At 42.3% G+C, this 21,432-nt stretch overlaps 2 protein-coding genes across 2 annotated transcripts; one reads left to right on the top strand and one right to left on the bottom strand.

Annotated features, from left to right (window-relative positions):
• Window positions 1-8,358: 8,358 nt before the first annotated feature.
• LOC308284888 (phosphatidylinositol N-acetylglucosaminyltransferase subunit A-like) lies at window positions 8,359-9,837 on the bottom strand (the record flags this gene model as incomplete). Its single annotated transcript, XM_080725613.1, has 1 exon — window positions 8,359-9,837. One exon carries the CDS (start codon window positions 9,835-9,837, stop codon window positions 8,359-8,361), a length of 1,479 nt encoding a protein of 492 aa, XP_080581739.1.
• A 1,427-nt stretch (window positions 9,838-11,264) lies between these two features.
• Window positions 11,265-19,953, top strand: LOC308284889 (cysteine/serine-rich nuclear protein 1-like; the record flags this gene model as incomplete). Its single annotated transcript, XM_080725614.1, is given in 8 exon segments — window positions 11,265-11,290; window positions 15,329-15,525; window positions 17,332-17,594; window positions 18,414-18,651; window positions 18,733-18,791; window positions 18,936-19,232; window positions 19,235-19,515; window positions 19,629-19,953. Coding segments are annotated over 8 exon segments (1,686 nt in total).
• Window positions 19,954-21,432: the final 1,479 nt, after the last annotated feature.

The following is a 21,432-nucleotide window of genomic DNA, read 5'->3' on the forward strand; positions in this document are numbered from 1 at the left end:
AGGTCATATTTGAATTCTTCATCAAAAAATACATACAATAGACACTTTTTTTTTTTTTATGCCTTTTTTTCGCGGCCTCGTCCATGGACGCGTCCACGGCCGGCCGTTTGCGTCCACGGCCGCGGCCTCGTCCGCGGCCTCGTCCACGGCCGCGTCCCCGGCCGTCTGCGTCCACGGCCACGGCCGCGTCCACGGCCGGGACGGCCGTCCGTTTGCGTCCGTGGACGCGGCCTCGCGTCCACGGCCGTTTTTTTCGCGGCCGCGTCCATGGACGTGGACGCGGCGGCCAACGGCTCTTGCTGCAATAGGTACAGCACCTAGCTTGTCAGCATAATATCCATATTTCTACTGTATCAGAAACACACCTTGAACCAGTGGTGTCAATACAAGGTTACAATATATTATTGCGACGTTAACTATGAAAACTGTCACATTTTGTCTGTACGTGAGTAATGTCTCAATGTCTATAGCTGCTGACCTGTTTGTTGACATTGTGACATCACGTTGTTGTGTCATCACCTCATCAAAGATCAAACCCTGGACATATGGAGACGACTGGATCATCACCTAGATCTCCATTTATGGAGCTGACCTCTGAAGTTAATTAGATATTATTATATTTTGATGACTGTTATGTGCTGCATGACCCTGAGACACAGGTGCTGGTATGGATGAGGGAGGATGGGTAAGGAGGTCATAGATGCCACATAGTGGCCTCTTTGTTTTATGGCTGTGAGAAAGCTGTTCTCTGCAGAGAAGGAAGAGTGGTGTTTTGTTTTAGCAAATTAATAATGAACTGTGAGAGGGAGGGCAAGTCAGTCTTCGTCTTGTCTGTCGTTGGTGAAGGACGTATGTTTATGTTGTGTGACTGTTACAGCGCTTTAAATACATGTTTTTAACATCGTATCTGAGTCAAGGTTTACTGATCTTTTGAGAGTCTTCAATTCCGCTGGGCTTTAGTCATAAAGTCCATGAATTAAGTAGGATTTCTATGTCACCTCTACATCTGATTCCCAGATGATGCTCTGTTAGGGCAACCACACTTATGCCCATCAATATTAAGCCCATATCTGGGAATGCCCATACAATAGCTGCTGACCTGTTTGTTGATCACATTTGTGACATCACCTCATCAAAGATCAAACCCTGGATATCCATACATGGAGACGACTGGATAATCACCTAGATCTCCATATATGGAGCTGACCTCTACATCTGATTCACAGATGATGCCCTGTTAGGGCATCCACACTAATAGAATCCCTTTTATGCCCATCAGTATTAAGCCCATATTATGCCCATAACAATAGAATCCCTTTTATGCCATCAATATTAAGCCCATATTTGGGAATGCCCATAAATAGACATATTGTGTCAGTTTAACCAGTGTGGTTGCCGTGAGACAACCCCCCCCCCCCCCCCCCCCCCCCATACGCTTGGCGGAGTGACCAGGACTTGGGTTCATCCGGTTTATTCATATAATGAAGTAACAGACATGCGTGCGTGTGGAGGGAACAGTTTGGACTTGAATCAATTCAATTTCAGAGTGATAAACTCCAATAGCTGAGGAGGAACATTAAAAATAATTGGTACATTACATTTACAAATAGAAGCAGACGAATATAAGGTCACAACATAACAAACAAAAAACTCAGCCCATGACAGACTCTCAAATGAAGAAGGACCTTCCCACTGACGTGACGGCGTCAGTTGTGGATCTCGCTGGCTCTCGACCTTCAGCCTTCATAGCCTCTGCTGTGCGAGTCAGTCCAACCAGAGAGTTGTTTGACTCAGCTGAGCCAGCCCGAAACCTTGACCTCAGCATCCAGCTCCTGCTCAACTATCAAGGCCTAGATAGTGTGGCAGGCAGAGACCAGAAATCCACCGCTACATGCAACACCATCTAAAGAACAAAACATAATAAAAACGTAGAAACTTGCTTCCATACACATGCACATACACATAGTTTGGCAGCAGGCATGGCTACATGAGCTTAGAGATTATATGATATATAAGGATTTTGGTGTTTGGGAGGGAATAGACAAGGATATACTGTATAAGCTATTACAAAAATACAGAAGAATACAATATTATAATTATTATTATACTGGAGGTGCGGGTCAACGCAAAAACTGTTTATAAAGAAAAGCGTCTGCTAAATGCCTAAACTGTAAACTGTAAACTGTAAGATACAAATGAAAAACCTTCAAAAGAAGGGTCCGCACACTCCTCTGGTATATGACTTGCTTTTGCTTTGACTTGCACAACGTGTTTTGCTTCATGCTTCCTCAGGTGCTATGAGGAAGCACTAGACTTTCTTCAGAATATGTATGACACTGATTTAATATGACACATTAGGAGTCCATTAGTATTAGGATCCCAGCAGAAACAAGACTGCAAGGACCTTTTTGGTGTTCCTTTTAGACTAAGTGTTTTGACTGTACTTTGCTGTAGGCTACTACATTTTTGTCTAATAAAATATTCAATCAAGAACTAGTGGTTCTCAAATGTTTTATTTGCAAGGAACTCAGTGTATACACATGGACCCACACTCTCAAGGGTTATAGGCCTGTTGTGGTCATTCAGGGCTCGCTATTTATGTGTTTCTGGTAATATTATTGTCCACTTTTAAGTATGTCCAGTGATGTCATTACGTGCGCATCCCGCATCAAAAACTCATTCAAGTCGCCCAGGGACTCATTCATGTCATGGTCCTGGGGTCCCGGGGATGCGCCTCCATTGGAGTCCATGTTAAAATAATTTACCGGGTCGCGGTAAAAGAAAAACATTTTAAAATTCCACAGACACCACCATTGTTCATGGGTGAAAGCATCCTACTTTACCCTACGTTAACACAAATAAAATCCACGTAGAAAGTCTTAAACAGGCGATAGAAACGTCAATGTTTTGATTCCACCTACGTCCGGCGCCATTTTGCGCGCCGAATTCATTAGGGGCACATGTTTTAGTAGTTCTAAGTTCAAACATTAGCCAAATTGTAAAATAAATATAAGAAATAGGCAAACATTTTGAAAATAGCCGATCTACAAGCTCATAGCGCTCGAAAACATTGTATTGAGGACTCATAAAACTTTTCTGGGACCCATTTGAATGACCACCTGTTACATTACATTGAAAACCTAGTAACATCACTGTATGTCCATGGCAAATATTGAATTTTGACAAAATTGTCTGGCCTGTGTTTATCTTGAGATGAGAGCATATTATTGCAAACCAGCAAAAAACAGCTTTCCTGGTGCCACGTAGCCTATGGAAAGATGGGGGTCTTCCCTATGTTCCCTATGTTCGCCCTATGTTCCCCCCCCCCCCCCCCCCCCAATGTTCCCCGCTCAACCAAAAAAAAGGATCTATGTTCCCCACCCAAAAAAAGGTATGTTCCCAACTCAAATGCAGGAAATGGTGGGACATCTGGGTTAGGGTTAGTCCACTCGTCCAGTTGTCCAGGTGTCCACATGTCCCTAGTGCACAGATGTCTACTGCCTACTCGGGGTAAGTGGGGAAAACAGAATCTTGGGAACATAGGTACGGTCCCGAAAAATGTTGTGATTTGACACTTTTAAGGATTTGAAGGTAAAATACATTCCCAATCTGTGTAACAGTATGAAAAGAAAACACAATGAGCACATCATGTTGTAAAATGATGCCATTGGTTTAGTTGCCTAAACTGTTGTACAACACAAGATGGTGCCATCGACCAGTTCTCTGGTAAGTCTATGGTATAATATTGTACTATATTGTAGCCTACAATAGACTTAGTCTATCAATTAATTTCTATACCTCAGATTTTCGCTGTCACTTGTCCTGACATTTTCTCTCTTCAAACAGTTAAAGTAAACCATGAATGGGAATAATGATTGTTAATTTGTCATAAATTGGTAGACCTAAAAGGCTAAGGCCTACTCCACTTTTGAGTTTAATTCAGTTCGGCTCTGTCCAAACTATAATAAAACAAACAAACGTCATGTGCTGTCTTCCTATAGCTCTTCCAGCACATCTTGTATGCCCTTTCCTTCAGCTAAGGGTGCGCACTCAGCGCACCATGGTGTGCCCTCTTGTCATTCGTTTATTCGGTGCACGCACTGACCGACCCTACTGACCTACTCAGAAGTTGGAGTTTGACAGTGTGGTGCGACACTGCGCTGTTTCGATTGGTTGATTTTTATGGAGATGTCTCAAGCGCTTCTCAGCGGTGAACAATGGCATAGAAAATGATAGCAAAATGCACCATTTGCGGCTTGATTGGTCCTTTGGGCTTTATCAGTATATACAATTTAGGGAGACAACCTGGCTCCAACCACTGCAGATATGCATTGTATTAACCTACTCTACCATACAGATTAAAATAACGAATAGAAGAACGATCACCCCAAAACATGTTCACCCTGGGTCAAATCTGGGCCCTGGGTCAAATCTGGCGACCTCAGAACAACAAATACAAGGATACGAGAAGGTTTCCAATGTAAGTAAGTCATAAGGCTTTCTTGGATCTCCTTTTAATTGAGCTTGTACCAGTGAACTGTACTGTCATGAAACCGTACCTTGTCCTATGCAAACTTCTAATAAAGTCTTCAATCATTCAATCAGTCAGTTTTCTTTAGTCAGATGTCATTAAGGCAGAGAAATATAGCAGAAGTATCCCTCGTACTGGTCATCGATGTGATATCATCTCACCCATGGAGTGAGCCAGGGATTAGTCCACAATGCACTTGGCGAATGGTCCACTCCAGATATTCCATCGGGGTGTTTGAGGAAGTCTCTTTTTCCAACCCCTGATACCAGCACACAAAGCAATGACAGTTGACGTATCACTTAAGGTGTCACTGTTGTGAAACTTTACCCACAGTCTTTGTCTGATGTCCCTTTCAAAGGGGATGGATGAAAGTGAACTCAATACTGTACCTATCTGGTGGAAATTTGGCACACACGCACGCACGCACGCACGCACACACACACACACACACACACACACACACACACACACACACACACACACACACAATAACTTCACTTGCAACTGAAGACTCGTTTTAAGTTGTTTGAGTTAATCGGAACAGGAGCGGTGTGAGGCGGGTCGCTCCAAATGCAGCCATTTGATTGGAAATTAGAAAAAAAAATCTCGTAATGAGACTCTATGGGAGGGACCCCAGACCGAGAAAGGAAGCACATTTGTGATGAGATGACTTAGCTCGGGATGGCTGTGCCAGGCTATGTCCCTTGTATGCCCATATATGGAGATCCCTGATGTCATCAATATTAAGCCCATATCTTGAAATGCCCATATATGGACATACTGTGTCAGTCTCATGTGGTCTATGACGTCAGACATCTATGATGTCAGTCATCTCCATATTCGGGAAAGGTTTATTTTTAATTAAAGTCAATGGAGAAAATTAATTCACAAATAAATAAATTAAAGTATATAAATTAAACTATATAACGTATCTCTTAGCAAAATGTCCAGATGAAGTCGATTTGTCATATGGCCCAAGTGCGTGCCACCAAAACTCAAAATAAAGTCTAAATGGATATAAGATAGATAGAAAGATGGAAGGAAGGAAATAACGTCGGACAAGTACTATAGTCTGGTGGGGCAACCATGCAGACTAAATATGATGATGTAAATATTATGTCCCACTGTCTTCTCTGCCAACAATGCTTCCTTTTCTTTATAACTGCAGCCTCTGGGCCATGTTTGTCCTCATCACCATGGCTACTGATGTCCAGGTATGACATCAGAGGCTACTGGTATGTAAAGCGGAGCCAAATCATGCATCCTTGTGACGGCTCCACAACTGGGGTAGAGGTACACAGTTCTCTTCTCACAGAGAGAGAGAGAGAGAGAGAGAGAGAGAGAGAGAGAGAGAGAGAGGGTGGGAGAGAAACGTAGGTGACTATTGGTCATGATGTCTGTTTCAGTGTCAAAAGAGTGAATCATGCTCACTGTCACTGAGTCACCCAGCAACAAACCGGCATAATAATTACCTCATGGCTGAAGCACACACAGTAAACGATGACGCACTACAGAAGAAAGACCATATAAGGAGAAGGAATTATGTATGTGTCAGAACAAGCCATGATGTCATGTTTCTCACGGCATGCATGAACAATAAAATAGCCACCATTTGCCTCCGGTTTGCACCTTAGATTACAGGCTGATTGGGAGTTGACAACATTATAACAATATCTGATACTTCCTGCTCCCGTCAGGAACATGGAGGGGTAGTTCTGAAAAAAAGGTCAAGCCCTTATACAGTATCCAAAGATTGAGTAACTGGAGCACAGCTTTGCATGCCCCTAGCGTTGTCAAACTTTGTCAGTACATTGCTGCATGTGGGTCATTACTGGCACAGCTTGACAGAGAAAGTGGGCCACAAGAGCCAATGGCAGCAACCTGAGAGGCAGCCAGAATAAATAAAGTTATGTAACATGGTGGCCACTGTACTAAAAGCACAGTAAAGATGATTGTCACTGGCAAGACCGTTGATCAGAGACCACATTTTGTTGAAGATACTGAGAATCAATTGATAATAGTATTAAAGATGGGGTGCCATGATTTTCCCCTCTATAAAACATGATTATCTACTATTATGATTATACTAGGAGGAAGAATCTTTCCAAAAAAGTGTACAGAAAGAGTTAAAATGATGTCTTTATGTGGCCACTCCCACCAGTTCATTGGTATGCGTAGTTGTCATGGTGGGTGGTGACTTTTTGTACAAAGATCTCACAAATCGGTAGACAGTAAGTATCTCTACAGTCATGTGATCGACATGGATCCGTCTGATTTTCCATATTCCGATTGGCTATGATTGGCTTCCAAAGTTTGCAGGATTTGTCCGTTTTGAACAAAATGCCTCAAATCATAACAGCGTGTAATTTGGGTGAAATTGTGCACGCACATTCCCACTAGGCCGAGGAAGAAATGCCACTTCAAATTTTTCAAATCAGCCTCATGGTGGCGCTATGACAGGACGATTTGTGTTTTTACCTATAACCCCACTGATAAGTGCAAAACTTTGCAATCCCTAGAGGCCAAGGAAAAACCTTTGCCCTGGGGTGGATAAAAGGGCAGGGGCCTGAAAACGTTGAAGACCCCTGGCATAGATGCTTTGCTGAAAATAACAGAAGTAAATAATGCACACGCTCTGTGATACTGCCTTCCTTCCTTCTCTCTCTTAACCATCAAGGGTTAGGGTTAGGGATGTATAATATATTTCACTCTCCAATATCCACAGGTTGGAACTCTGTTTACATTACATTTTAGACAATACAAAGCATATGTGATAAAAGAGGAAAGAATAAAGAACATGAAAAAAAGACAGAAAATGTAAGTGAAAAACACTGATTGGTCCAGCGGAGTACAAGATTAGCTCCAGACACAGCTAGACCCTTGCATAGGCTTGCTGAGCTACGGCATAAAAATATAGGAACGAGATATGAATATCCTAATTACAATTAGGCCTACTTTTAAAGCATAGCCACGTCTTGCCCGTGGCATTAGAGCACAAGGCTTCCAAATGAGCCCTAGGTCTGTAAACCACAGTGTACAAATGAAAACAAATAGACCCTTACAGCTACTTTGGTTTGACTTTTACACTCTAGAGTTAACTAAGGATTTTACAGTGTAGGTTGGGTCCCAGGCAGAGATAAAATAAATTGTATCAAATGCAGGTCCATGCCATGGCCTAATGAATATCAAACTGGGGATCCTTGAAATGAAAAGGTTTGAGAATCACTGCATGTATTGGGAAAACAAAAATAAAGGGCCTAATGCCTGATTTAAACTAATAATTTGTTGCACACCCCAGGACACACGAAAATAGCAGATCTACAAGCTCTCACAATGCGCACAACCTAGTATAAATGACACACAGCAGCTACCCTGCTCAACATTACACTCGGGGATGGAAAACCCCACCTCCTCGACATAAGAACAATATAGACGAAAGGAGTGACCCAGTTTCCTTGTTTAATTAACTTTTAAATATTTGATCAAGTGCTTTAACTACAGTAATACATCTGTTAGTCCCCTTTATATTCAATATATAGGGGACTATATATTCATAGTCAGCATATTTCAACAAAACAAGGCAATTTTAAGTGCTTTACATATACATGCGCATTGAGACAAGACACATACATGTACAAGTAAAACAGAATAATTAGATAAAGGTACATTACAGAAGAATGATGAAATAAATCTCAATAAAAGGCAATGGCAGTTTTCCGGGAGTTTGTTCCAGATATGTGGTGCATAAAAACTGAACTTAACTTGAAAATAATTGCACCAGGAGTCAACATCATGTAGAGAAGCAGAGGCTTGGATTTCACTGTAGCCTAGTGATGGCCATCAAAAAGTCTGATAATGACCGGTTCAGCTGCTGGCTTCTTGGCACTTTTTGGATTACTTTTCTTACTTCCTGGTCTCCACAGTCCGTGAGGGCCAGTGGCGTCCACAGCGACATCCATGGCCTGATCTGGGAAGAGCCACTGCAGGATGAGAAGGAACAGGAAGTCTAGAACAGCCAGTAAGACCCAAAAGAAGCCAGCCACTGGTCCACAGTGAGCCAGCCTGAGCAAACGTCTGTTGAAGGGGAGCACCTCCTCTCCAGCCACCCTGTCATAGACCTTTTCAGTCCTCTCTGCCACATTCTCCCAGGTGTAGAGCTTTCGCACACGGGCGTGGATGGAGGTGGGGGAGGGGACAGACCCCGCTCGTTGCCTTGCAATGACTGTCTCCAGGCCAGCACACAGCGACTGCACAGTAGGCTCACAAAGAGTGATCAGGTCCTCTGGCAAAACCTCAGGAATGCCCCCAACACGGGTGCTGACCACCTGCAGTCCACAGCTGGCTCCCTCCACTATGGCCATGCAGAAGGCCTCGGTCAGAGAAGTGTTTAGGAAGATGTGACCTTGAACCAGAACTCCACGTACATCTTTATGCTCAAGAGCCCCAATGAGATGGATCCTGTCGTGTAGCTGGTATTTCTCTCTTACGTCCTCCAGTACTTTTCTCTTGGGCCCTTCTCCACCAATCAGGAAATGAAGGTCTGGATGTTTGAGGCAGAGCTCTGGGATTATTCCACCAAGAAGGTCGATTCCTTTGCGGTAGACAAGTCGGCTGGCCACCACAACAGTAATTCTGCCGTCTTGGCGCTGAGACGGGTCAGGAGTGAAATCTGTGGCATCCACAGCATTGGGAATGACGGACACTATCTCTGGGTTGAGTGCAGCCCGCAGCACCGTGTTCTCCTTACTGGTGTATGACACACACACAATATGGTTGGTGTCACACAGGGACATTGTCAGAAGCTCATTGGTCAGCACTGAGCTCAGGTCCGCAAAGCCGAAGAGCGAGTGGTCAGTAAAAACCGTGTTAAGGCCCATGGACTTTGCATGGAACAATGCATCATGGGCCATGGTGGAGAAGGTGCTATGTGCATGAACCACAGTGATGCGTTCCCTGACAAACACGCAGCGTAACAATGGCAGGCTGTGGAGACAAGTGGCAAATGATGACTGGTTGTACATGACCTGCAAGGGGAGGTAGTAGACCTTCAGTCCATTGGTTAGGTACCGGACCCCCTTTCTCCTGCCATAGGCGTGAGTGGCTATTACCACCTTATGTCCCCTTTCTATCAGACATTGAGATAGATGGTATATGTGACTTTCCACTCCTCCCATATTTGGATAGAAGAAGTCGGACACCATGCAGATGTTGTGCTTCCTGCCAGTGACCTGGGACTCAGTTGTGGGGGCTCCAGATCCGTGGGAAGGAGGACCCTGGAAAGCTGGGTCCCTCCTCCACTGGCCCATTGTACAGGGCAAATATTGAAATACATGCCGTGTGCAAGGTCTTGACTCACCACATTCGGACAGACCTAAGAGCCTTATAGACGTGACAAAGTACCAGTTGTCAGAGTATTTGAAGGTCAGTCTATGATGTAAGTAATCTATGATGTCAGTACTATGACGTCAGTAGCATTCCATGGTATAGTCATTCTATGACAACTTCTCATCTATTTGGGATACAGACAGATAATACAGTACGTACACAGAGATTCCTGGATTATAATATAGATACAGGTTTTGATTACTTTTTTAGCGGCGCTAACCTCTTCAATATGTGACTTTATAACTAAGTATTCGATTTTTCTTTTTCTCCCTGAAATAATTTAGGACAAATTAAGAGAATACCAACTCCATCCTAAATCCTTTACAGCAGTGGTTCTCAAAGTGGGGTCCGGGGACCCCAGGGTTCCTTGAGGGGGTTCCAGGGGATCCCCCAGCGAAATCATTCAATAAAGCATAAATTATGATCTACAAGCTCATGTCACAGTCTCGATGTGAAGCATTGTGAGCTTGTAGATCTGCTATTTTCCAGAAATCCTGAGAGATTTTTTTTAATATCTTGAACAAAAATCTTGTATGGGGTCCCTGGGACAAGGGGGTCCGAGCCAAATAACCTCATAAGCTGTTAATTTGAGGATCCTTGATCCCTTGAAATGAAAAAGTTTGATTAAAACAATATTTGCCTCTGTGTAAATAAACCAAAAAGCTTACTAGGGTCTCCTTTTACTAGTTGACCTTGTACCAGTGAACTGTACTGTCATGAAAACTGTACCTTTTCCTATGCAAACTTCTAATAAAGTCTTCAATCAATCAATGAGATGTAGTGGAGTAAAAGTAAAAGTATTGGAAATTGGACATTTTACTAAATAATAGTAAAGTAGCCTACAAATACTTAATTACTTTACACCACTGCCCATGTCTGCTTCCTCTTGAGCCCCCCTCAGGGAATATTTCAACATTACAGTTACCGACAACACCTTGGTTTACAGGAAACTGTAGGCAGCTCAGAGAAGAGAGAACACAACAGAACGCAGCCACGCAGGGGTGTGTGGCCTATTCCTGTGACGAACTGCGCTCTCATGCTCTCATATGATATGATACTACTGTGTGACTGTGTGTGTGTGTGTGTGTGTGTGTGTGTGTGTGTGTGTGTGTGTGTGTGTGTGTGTGTGTGTGTGTGTGTGTGTGTGTGTGTGTGTGTGTGTGTGTGTGTGTGTGTGTGTGTGTGTTGCGATGTGACGTGTTTTGAGCTTGCAGATCAGATATTTTAGTTGCCTGTATATTTTGCTATCTGGATTATCGAAACGAAAGCCCTAGCCCTCTAAACAGCTGGGTTGGAGTGCAGAGAACAATGTTGTCATTGTCAGGGTTATTAGGTGACACTAATAACCATGTCTCAAGCGAAAGGGGTGAAGAGGTCAGCAGCAGCGGAAGTTAAGGTGGCAGTCAGATTCATGACTTTTAAATTCTAAATAAGTAGCAAAAACGACCCTTGGACTTTGGAGGCTACTTGTTTTATATAACAACTGTATGCTCGTTTATCCCCTGAAATATAAAACCACACAAATACACACTTTATTACATAATCATGTAAAATAGGCTAGGCCTACCACCGGGTTCGATTTCATTCACCCCTCGATTTCATTTACCCCTATTCACATGCACTAGTTTATGCACTGCTTTGGAAGTTAGTGTGAATTGTTTATTTGGTCTCTCAGTAGAAAGATCCAACTGTGGGGAGGATGTGAGAAAGGCAATTATCTATTGGTGTGAGGTCAAACTGGGATCAGGATGTTGAATTATAGGATGATATTTCTCTACAGCTACAATCATGGTGTGTTACGAGATTTCTCATGATTAGCCTGTAAGTCTAAACTTCCATCATGGATGTTGCCATAATAACCGGAAATTTGGCAAATCTCCTGCACTATGGGGCTGTGAAGTCTGACATCATTTTGTAGGCAGAGGAGAACTTTTGGGGCCAAAAGGCCCCAGCGCCCGTGAATCTTTTTACTATTTACAATTTTTTTTCTCTTTGTTGTTGAAAGGAAAGTGGTAGAATTATACTTTAGTCGTTATTTTTGTCTCGGATCTGTTGAAATAGCGAGGGTCGGGACAGATATTGACAATAAATCTGCTTGGAAGTCTGACTACAAAAAGGTTTTCAGGCTTTAAAGGCCCTATTACATGGTGGACAAAGTTATCGATGTTAACGACAGACGAGGCAGTGTCATTTGTGGTTTTCTCCTAATACGCCTTGAGGAAGCTGCTCCCTATAGTGTGTACACACACAGTGGCCTCATTGGTTAAACTAGTTGCTTACTACTGACAACCAGAGGCCCTTTGTCTTCTTGTCAGCCCTCAATATCTGTGTGTGCCAAATCTGGGTTACCATGGGGCAGTAGCAGAGTTTTCTCGAGGACAGCTTGTTCTTGGCATTGCAGCCTATCACAGTTGGGAGGAGACAGGACCAGGTGTAGTTTGTTCTGGTTTGGTTTGGTGTATAGACACAAAATGGCCCCTTTACCTCTTATAGCACTCACAGTTTTGTTGTTGGGGAGAGTGTTTTTTGCAGGTCTTTCAGTCCGAGTGTATCAAAAAAGCAACTGGGTTAAGCACCGTTGGTCCGACCAGTTTAACATTCACCAGGTTAGCATTCACCAGCGTCGGCAGGTTAGTATTTCACCAGGTTAGCATTCACCAGCGTTAGTTTTACTGAGGTTAGGGTTAGGGTTAAGGTTAGGTTTAGGTGTATCTCCGTCCTCCTGACTTTCGTCACCTCCGCGCAGCCAATCACAAGCTTCCGCTGCCTTTACCCAGTGCTTTTTTGATACACTCGGACTGAAAGACCTGCAAAAAACACTCTCCCTTTGTTGTTGTTGTTGTTGTTGTTGTTGTTGTTGTTGTCTGGGTGTGGTGTGCATGCATGCATTATAGAGCATCGCAGCGGAAGTGGATTCCTGGGGTCACTTAATATTCCCCATTCATTTTCGCCATAGACTTTTACAAAAATATTTATAACAATTATGTTAAGCCTCGAACCAAGCCATCCAGGATGGAGGTGAATCATGATCATATAACCTTTTTTTCTATGAAAAGAACATTTTGAAAATCGCTAAACAAAGGGTAGTTATTAAATGTAGTATATCAAATAATGTAATATTAAAATATGTTTTCACATAGGATGAAAGGTTATATGATCATGATTCACCTCCATCCTGGATGGCTTGGTTCGAGGCTTAACATAATTGTTATAAATATGTTTGTAAAAGTCTATGGCGAAAATGAATGGGGAATATTAAGTGACCCCAGGAATCCACTTCCGCTGCGATGCTCTATAGGATTGAGCAGCCACTCACCCTCCCCTTGCAAACACGTGTTGCTCCGTTTCGGGTTCTGCTGTTAATGGAACATTCTTTCTGTCCAAGTCTTTAGGACTTCAGGCCAAGGCAGTTCAGCCTCAGTGTTAGGGGCCTGTCACTGTAGTCAGCTCCTTTGATCTGCATTGGCTGTGGTAAAAGGATGTTTTCTTTCAGCAATAAATCTTATATGAAAAAAATAGTAGTTAATGATGATAAAGCATGTGCGGTCAGAAAGACAGGTTTAACCCAGACATTCAAGGACAAAGATCTGATAAACCAAGCCCTTGTGTTGCAGCTGGCAAAACTATTTTCCATAGCAGTTTTCGAGCCGTGCTCCTGGAATGAGCTAAGCTCCAATATCTGGCTTTGTCCTTTTGTCCAAAGTTTGTTGTACGCCCAGGGTCACATTGTCCAAGCTTTGCGCTTAATGAAACTAGAAAAGCATTTCCTGCAGAAACTGCATGGGCTCACTGAAAACATGCTCAAAGTATATTATGTACAGTAGAAAATTTACACATCCCTCCTCAGACAGACTTTAGATTCAGATCAAAACCAAGCAATAATATAAATGATAAGACGGAATTCATTTCCCAGAGAAATCCACAGGGAAACTGTTTTTTCAAAAATCTCAAAAAGTATAACAATGTGTAAAGAGAAAAGTACAAGCAATAATAACTGCATAAAGCTGAACAAGTTGAAGTTTGAACAACATTTCTAGAAGTAGTAGGATGCCAAAAGAAGTGGCGGAATAAAGAAGACTAAATATAAATTGGGGACTAGTGTGGGAAGCGAGCCCACAATTAACTGCTCACTTCACACTGGGTGTGATTTCGTTTACCAATCTCTTCAATAGGCCATTTTAGTGATCATATTTTTAGCGACCATTAAGGTTTGTGGCTGTTAAGAACTTTCAGGTTTTATGTGTGTAAAGTAGTGATTTACTGTCCCAATCCCAATCCACATAAATAGCAGCTTCAGTTGCCATAACACACTCTCAGTGCCCTATCTCCACATGTTTCCACATATCTATACTATAATTTTGCGAATGTCTGAGTGAGTGAGTGAGTGAGTGAGTGAGTGAGTGAGTGTCTGTCTGTCACAGCGTTTCTCCTCAGTGGCTGGAGCAATTGATCTGAAATCGCATCACCATAAGCATATGAACACACCTGACATAACTGTGAAGCCCGTTTGTCACTTTCACAAATCGTATGCTGTATATTAGCATTTTTATGGTGTATCTACTATCTATTCTGCATCTAGCATGAGGCACATCTATTCTGCATCTAGCTTGAGGCAAAATGTTTAACCAGCTCTGTGTGTGTGTGTGTGTGTGGACAGTATCTCTGTAGCCATTAAACGAAACGGGTTTCTTACATTGATGCTCCTACATCATGCAAGCACCAGTTAAAGTTACTTTCCATCCCTCATATACTGTGTGCACAGTGCACATCCCATAACCCACACACTGCACATCATTTTGGAGCTCATATCTTTGAACGGGTAAGGGCTAGTTCATACAAACTTGAGGAATCATTGGAATGTTAATTACACTTTTCTTCTTCTTGCCATCTTGGTTTCCAGCGTAAGCAAAGGGTGGGGGTTTATACACGTGTGCACTGTGGTGTATCAAGAAAAAAGGCAATCACTTTCCAGATTTAATTATTATAAACAAGCTGTCTCCTGGAACTGGCTTAACCAGCAGAGTGACATCTATCAGCTCTTAAAAGACCTGTTTGAGTGTCACTTACAAAAGGAGAAGTGTCCAATTACTTGTCTGTTGGGTATTGGGCTGCAGGAGAGGCAACATAATTGTTACTTTATTATTATGACATAATTGTTGCAATTTTGTTAATACATTAATATTTGACACATGCTAATGTTTTATGCAAAATATAAGCAAAGAAAATAAGAATTGCAAAAATGCATGGTGCATGCACTGGTGCTGCTATTACAGCACCAGTGCTGTAATAGCGTTCATTGCATGTACTGCTACTTTGGTTATCATTACAGCATTTGATCGGCACATTCAAAATGAATGTCACATCGGTTAATGTCAATGTCGTCCTTATGCTTTGTGTAATGTGTACATGCAGAGTGAAGCGCCACTGTCAAGTCATGAGAGGCATTCTAAAAAGAAAGTTTGCTGAGGTCGATGATGAATTCCACTCCTCGCCTTCATCGTCCCTGCCTTCTCCTGCCTCCACAGAATGGGAGTCTGATGGGGAGAGTAGCTCCTCAGACAGCCAGGACTTTACGACAAGTCTTCCTGCTTCACCTGCCAGTCAACCCAGTAAGTTTCCACAACTCCGCTATCCCCTCCAACACTTATTTCAAATAATGCAAAGCATTTCCTTATCTGGTTCATTCACAATAAGCGTGTTATAGGAGTGTCTCATATCACCCTGCAGCAAAGCTGTTATGAGTTACTGATATGAGACCTTAGAGCAATTACAGATACTACACAGAGAATGACATGCCACTGTTTTGTCTATCCAGTTATGAAAAAGATCATCATTTGCCTGAGCAGCAGGATGTCGTGGAATGAATCTGAACACCAAGGTTCCTTCAGACGTGTGGTATCAAATGGCTCCATTGAACTATACAAATGAACAGAACTGCTGACAGCATGGCACACTGCTCTAGTTCTGGCACTTATGGTTGCAAAATGTATTGCAAATGTGGTGGAATTGAAATATTGACTAATAATACACTATCTATACAAGAGGTTGCATTTTCGATGCAAGGAACAAATGTTTCAGAGAGTATCCTGGTGCAGAATCTCTGCCCTAGTAGCATATCAGAGGAAATCTTTCATTTCATTCAACTTGAGCAGTTTCTAACCAGCAGCATTCCTGATGGAAATATAGCTAAAACATATTTATATATGTGTGGCGGAGAAGACTTGCAGCCCCAGCCTGAAGCCTCAAAAGTCTGGTATCTCTATTGGACCACAAACATGTTTCTTTAGTCTAATGGTTAAGATATGGGACTTTGACGCGGGAGGCCCAGGTTCGAAGCCCAGCCGTTACATAAGTATATATTAAAGTGTGTGTACATATATCACGGAATATAGATAGACATGCTAGAACTGAACTCTGTAGTATTATGTAAAGTATGATGTACACAGTAAAATCCTTTTTTATCCATTTGTAATTCTGTCATACTAATGTGGTATAATTTGTACATTGTCAGAGTTAGGATCTTAGGATGTTACAATGTATAATGCATGTAGTAGTATGTAGGCCTGATGTATAATGGGGTTATCTTTGTGTTAGGCTGATGTACAACAGTAATAGAATGATCTAATTCACACTCTCCTGCTCCATAGTGTTCTACTAAGTCTCACATCCGAGTGGCAGTACAAACAGTGGCCCGGGGCGGAGCATCATTATTTAGACAGAAGAGTAACTGAAAACTAGTTTATAGTAGTCAGTTGTCCTCAGTTGTTACTGAAGCTTGTGGGAATGTTGGAGGATTTGCAAAAATAGCAATAGCTACCCAGTGGATATACTGTGTATATATATATATACAATTAAATAAAATTTACAAATATTTGCAGATGGACCGACCGGGCCCCAAACATGGAAGCTTTGGCTTCTGTCTGTTATTCTCTGTTACTCTCTTTCCTTGATCTGTCAAGTGGCTCAATGTTGACATGAACCCACATCTTGACATTTCCTTTCCTCACTCATGGTTAACATTGACCCTCAGCAGCACCACATCCAGATGCCTGTAGTGTGCCATCTAGTGGCTACTCGGAGAGCTACAGCATAAATGGGCAACCTGTACTACAGTTTAACTGGCCCACTGGCAAGCCCCCTGGGGGCTGCTGCCCCCACTTTGAACCACTTATGAACCTGTGGACTAGATTACCCCCGTTAGCAGCTGCAGCGTGTTGTGGGCTTGTAGATCGGCTATTCATCATACCACAAAGTATAATTAGTGCTTTAGAAACTCAAGGGAGCCACACTCGTTCATTAGTGTCCTTTTAAATGTTGTCTAAATCATCTCTCTACTGTCAGTATAGCAACAAATGTTTTCTTAAACTGACAGAATATTAAATCTAATAGAAGTCATAATTGTCTCTTGTCACCAGTCAAGTCCATTTTGAAGAGGCCAAGGCTGGAAAGGAGGCCGAGCAACGTGTGCTTTGATCTGGTGACGGTGTTCTACTTCCCTCGATGCCAGGGTTTCACTAGTGTGCCCAGCCGTGGGGGTGCCAGTCTGGGCATGTTGCACAGGCACAGCACTCTCCGCAGGTACACACTGGCAGAGCATGCCCTGGAACAACGGAGTTGGCGCAGAGAGAGACTACGAGAGAGATGGAGACAGGAGAAGCTTGAGGCTTTAAGACACAAAGTGAGTCTTGTGAATTCTATTCTGATGTTCACGTTGATTTCACATGGAACATCACAATGACTTTAAAAAACCAGATTGCTTAAGTGTTCTCAACACTGTCTACATGAGGATTAGAGGTGCTGTAAGGGATATTTAATGTTTAAAACATTTTTTGTTAAAATGTTAACTTATAGCAATTGTAGCTGCCCTCTGTTTTGAATAAATACGAAGCTGGATGGTCTCAACGGGTGCTTTTATTTTGACTTCTCAGACAGTTGAAGCATCGTCAAACACTGTGAAAACTGTATAAAATTAGAATAAATATGACAAAATTAGAATATTACATTACAAATCATATCATCTCAGTTTCACATCAAACAATAAAATCAGTGCATTTCAATTAATGACCTTTCAATAATTCAATTCAACAGTAAGATAATTCAATTATAATGCAGTGATTTCATAACTCAGTTTAAATAGCAAATTACTGAACAAGGAGTAACTTTATTATTATTTACCTCTCTCACCATTCATACATGCACCAATTAGGGGAGGCTGTAGTCTCTTGAAAGTCGCTTTAAACCTTGCTGCACATTGTGCTGTGCACGGAAAATAGTAGGTCTTTAAGCTCGCAATGTGCTCCATTGTAGATTGGCTATCGTTGCAAGTGAGGCTATAGATCCATCTTTTAAGCAGTTTAGTTACATATTATCCTTTCGATATGTACCATTTTGGAATGTTTTGGTCTCAAGCATTTTCAAACAGTCAGTATCGCAATTAGGAAGAAAGTCCTTAATGTCTTAGGCAAAACCTTAGGATCTGATTTCCCCCTGTTTCCAGTTGATAGCCAGCGGTGCCATTGACCAGAGAGAAGCTGAGCGACTGACTGCAGACCAGGTCCCAGATGGAGACACTGACGTCCACATCACTGATGCTGAGCTGGAGGATGGGAGCTTCCTGCAGCCCTACTCCTACAAGCACAGACAGGCACTCTTGCGAGCAGCAGGAGTGAAGCACATTGACAAAGAGGAGAAGAGACAGCTGCATGCCCTACGTCTCTCCAGGGAGGACTGTGGGTGCAATGGACCAATCCCCAATCACATACACACCCATTGTAACTGTTACAATGGGTGTGTATGTGATTGGGGATTGGTCCATTGCCAGGGTTTCTGTGAGCCAGAGATGTGTGAATGCAGCCTGGCAGGAATCAAGTGCCAGGTAAGAGTCTTGCAAGTATTAATCACATGATATTTAAGCAGTTTTTACTATTGCGGTATTCTTGATAGACAAGGTGAAGGCAAATTGTTTCACTTGCGTATAAAATCAATGAAAAGGTACCCTTCTGCTGTTTATGTCTCGCAGATGGACCACTCCAACTTCCCATGCGGCTGCACTAAAGATGGCTGCGCAAACATTCAGGGACGCGTCGAGTTCAACACCAGTCGCGTGCAGACCCACTACATCCACACCGTCATGAGGCTAGAACTAGAGAGGCAACTACAAGATGATACGCCTGACCAGCTTGACCACCAGAGCGCGGCTCCAGAAGATCTCCAGTTGGATGTGGACCAGGGACCCCCAGCAGTGGATGGCCCGGAAAAAAGATGTCCGTTTGGGTTTTCCACTGAGGACGATGGGCTTCCTCTCACCATGCCCCCAACCCTTCCTACCATTTCAGTCCAGACGCCCCTTCCTATCATTTCAGTCCCGAGCGGTCTGTGGTAGAGGAGAACAGCTGTAGCAGTGACATGACTGACTCCTCGTGCTCCTCTGCCCAAAGCGAAGACTCTGATGATGCGGGGGAAAGTCAGAGTCTCGGTGACATGGATGATGGAGGGCTGGCCCATGCCCTCAGCCTCTGTGACTGGGAAAATGACAACAGGCAGCCGAGACACATCAGACAACCACTGAACTCTGGCCCTTGTAGCCCTGCTGCTGACACGTTGGGACCACTGTGTGTATTGAACACATCCAGCACATTTATGGACAATATCAGTAGGTCCTCGATGGCAGACTGTCTTGATGAAAATGCTAATCAACCAGCGATTTCCTCAGTGACAGCTCGCTTGATGATTTCCCCAACACTCCCTCCCCCTCTATAGACTACTCATCAGGCAGTTACATGGACCTCAGCCTCTCCTCGGAATCTGACTTGGAGTTCTTTAACACTGACTACACCTCTGGACAACTGCACAACTCCTTTAAAGGACATCGTCATCCAGATAACCTTCGCCATCTCCAGCTGTTGAGCCCTTCATCTCCCCCAAAGTACGATGAGCCAAGCACCTGCCTTTTGGAGTCACTGATTGGCTTGTCTGAACCGAGCCCAGAACAAGCTTATCCGTTTAGTGACGACCAGTTCTTGGAGGTGATTCAATGACCAATATTCTGACAGGCTTGACTATTATGAGATGATGATTAATATAGAGGAGCACTGCGTTTTCTATATTTTTTAGGATATTTCAAAGGGCATAGTATGTTTAACTAAATATTTATAAAATATATTTTATATATTGCCGATGAAATCGGATTTCAAAATGGGCGAAATACACACTTGGGCTGTGATGTTTTCTAATGTTTTATTTAATGTCTCTATGCTTAACATTAACATTTTCATATAATATACTGGATATGGTATACGTCTTAGAAGTTCTTTCATATCACCGTGTCTTAGGAGAAGACTGAAGGGTTATTAATACTTGGTTGTACACAGAGAATAGCTTATTTAAAAACGCACGTGTCATAGCACGACACGCTGACGTGATGTGACATGTGAGCTTGTAAAATTGGTTATTTTTGCAGTGGTGTAAAGTAACTAAGTACATGTACTGTAGCCTACTTAATTAAGGACATTTTGATGCCAACACTTTCACACTTTTACTCAGGTACATTTTGAATTCCGGACTTTTACTTGTAGCGGAGTATTTCTATATTGCAGTATTGATACTTTTACTTGAGTAAAACAGTTGAGTACTTTTTCCACCACTGTATTTGTGTTGCAACCAAGTAAATATATCAGGCGTAATAATGGTCTGGGTTTATATCCAGGATTCCCACGGTCATGAAATTCCTGGAAATATTTTGAAATTAGAAAAATATTTTTCCAATACTGGAAAAGTTTTGGAATTGATCAAGGGTCCTGGAAGGTCCTGGAAAAAATAGCTATGCATTGTCTTTGGATGCCATCAAGCCTGATGTCAAGAAGAGCAAAGAATTCTTCTCCAAGCTGTAATTATGCCACGACCACAGTGTGCAGCTTACTGTAGGAGATCTGTAGAGATTACAGATCCAATATTGCACAATATTGAAGTCTAGCCTAGTAAACGACCAACTTCCGTTCAAATGAAATGGTTTCCGGAAGAGGGCGGGTACGAGGCTAATTGAAGTCAGTCAATCAACCACTGTGCCTGAGGAAAAGGGGGACGAAGGAGACAACACCATCTGTTATGAGTTTATAGGTATGTTCTTCTAAAAAACTGTGTTAAATGTATTTAATGTGTTTGTCTGTATACTAAATATAGATCTATATATCAAATATATATCTTGCTTCATTCCTTGATAATGTAAGACCCCTGTAGAAGAAAGCTTTTCATAGTAAGGAGGTGACAAATATATATATATATTTTTTTTATACAGTGGATGATTGAAATGTAATTTAATTTAAATAAAGAATATAGAGTTTATAGGTATTTTCTTTTAAGAAACTGTGTCAAATGTATTTGTGTTTGTTTGTATACTAAATATAGATCTATATATCTAATATATATCTTGCTTCATTCCTTGATAATGTAAGACCCCAAGGTCCGTAGAAGAAAGCTTTTCATAGTAAGGAGGTGACAAATATTTTTGTATTTTTTTT

This window comes from Nannobrachium achirus (genome assembly GCF_963921795.1).
Source record: "Nannobrachium achirus genome assembly, chromosome: 5".
In the NCBI taxonomy this organism is placed as follows: Eukaryota; Metazoa; Chordata; class Actinopteri; order Myctophiformes; family Myctophidae; genus Nannobrachium; species Nannobrachium achirus.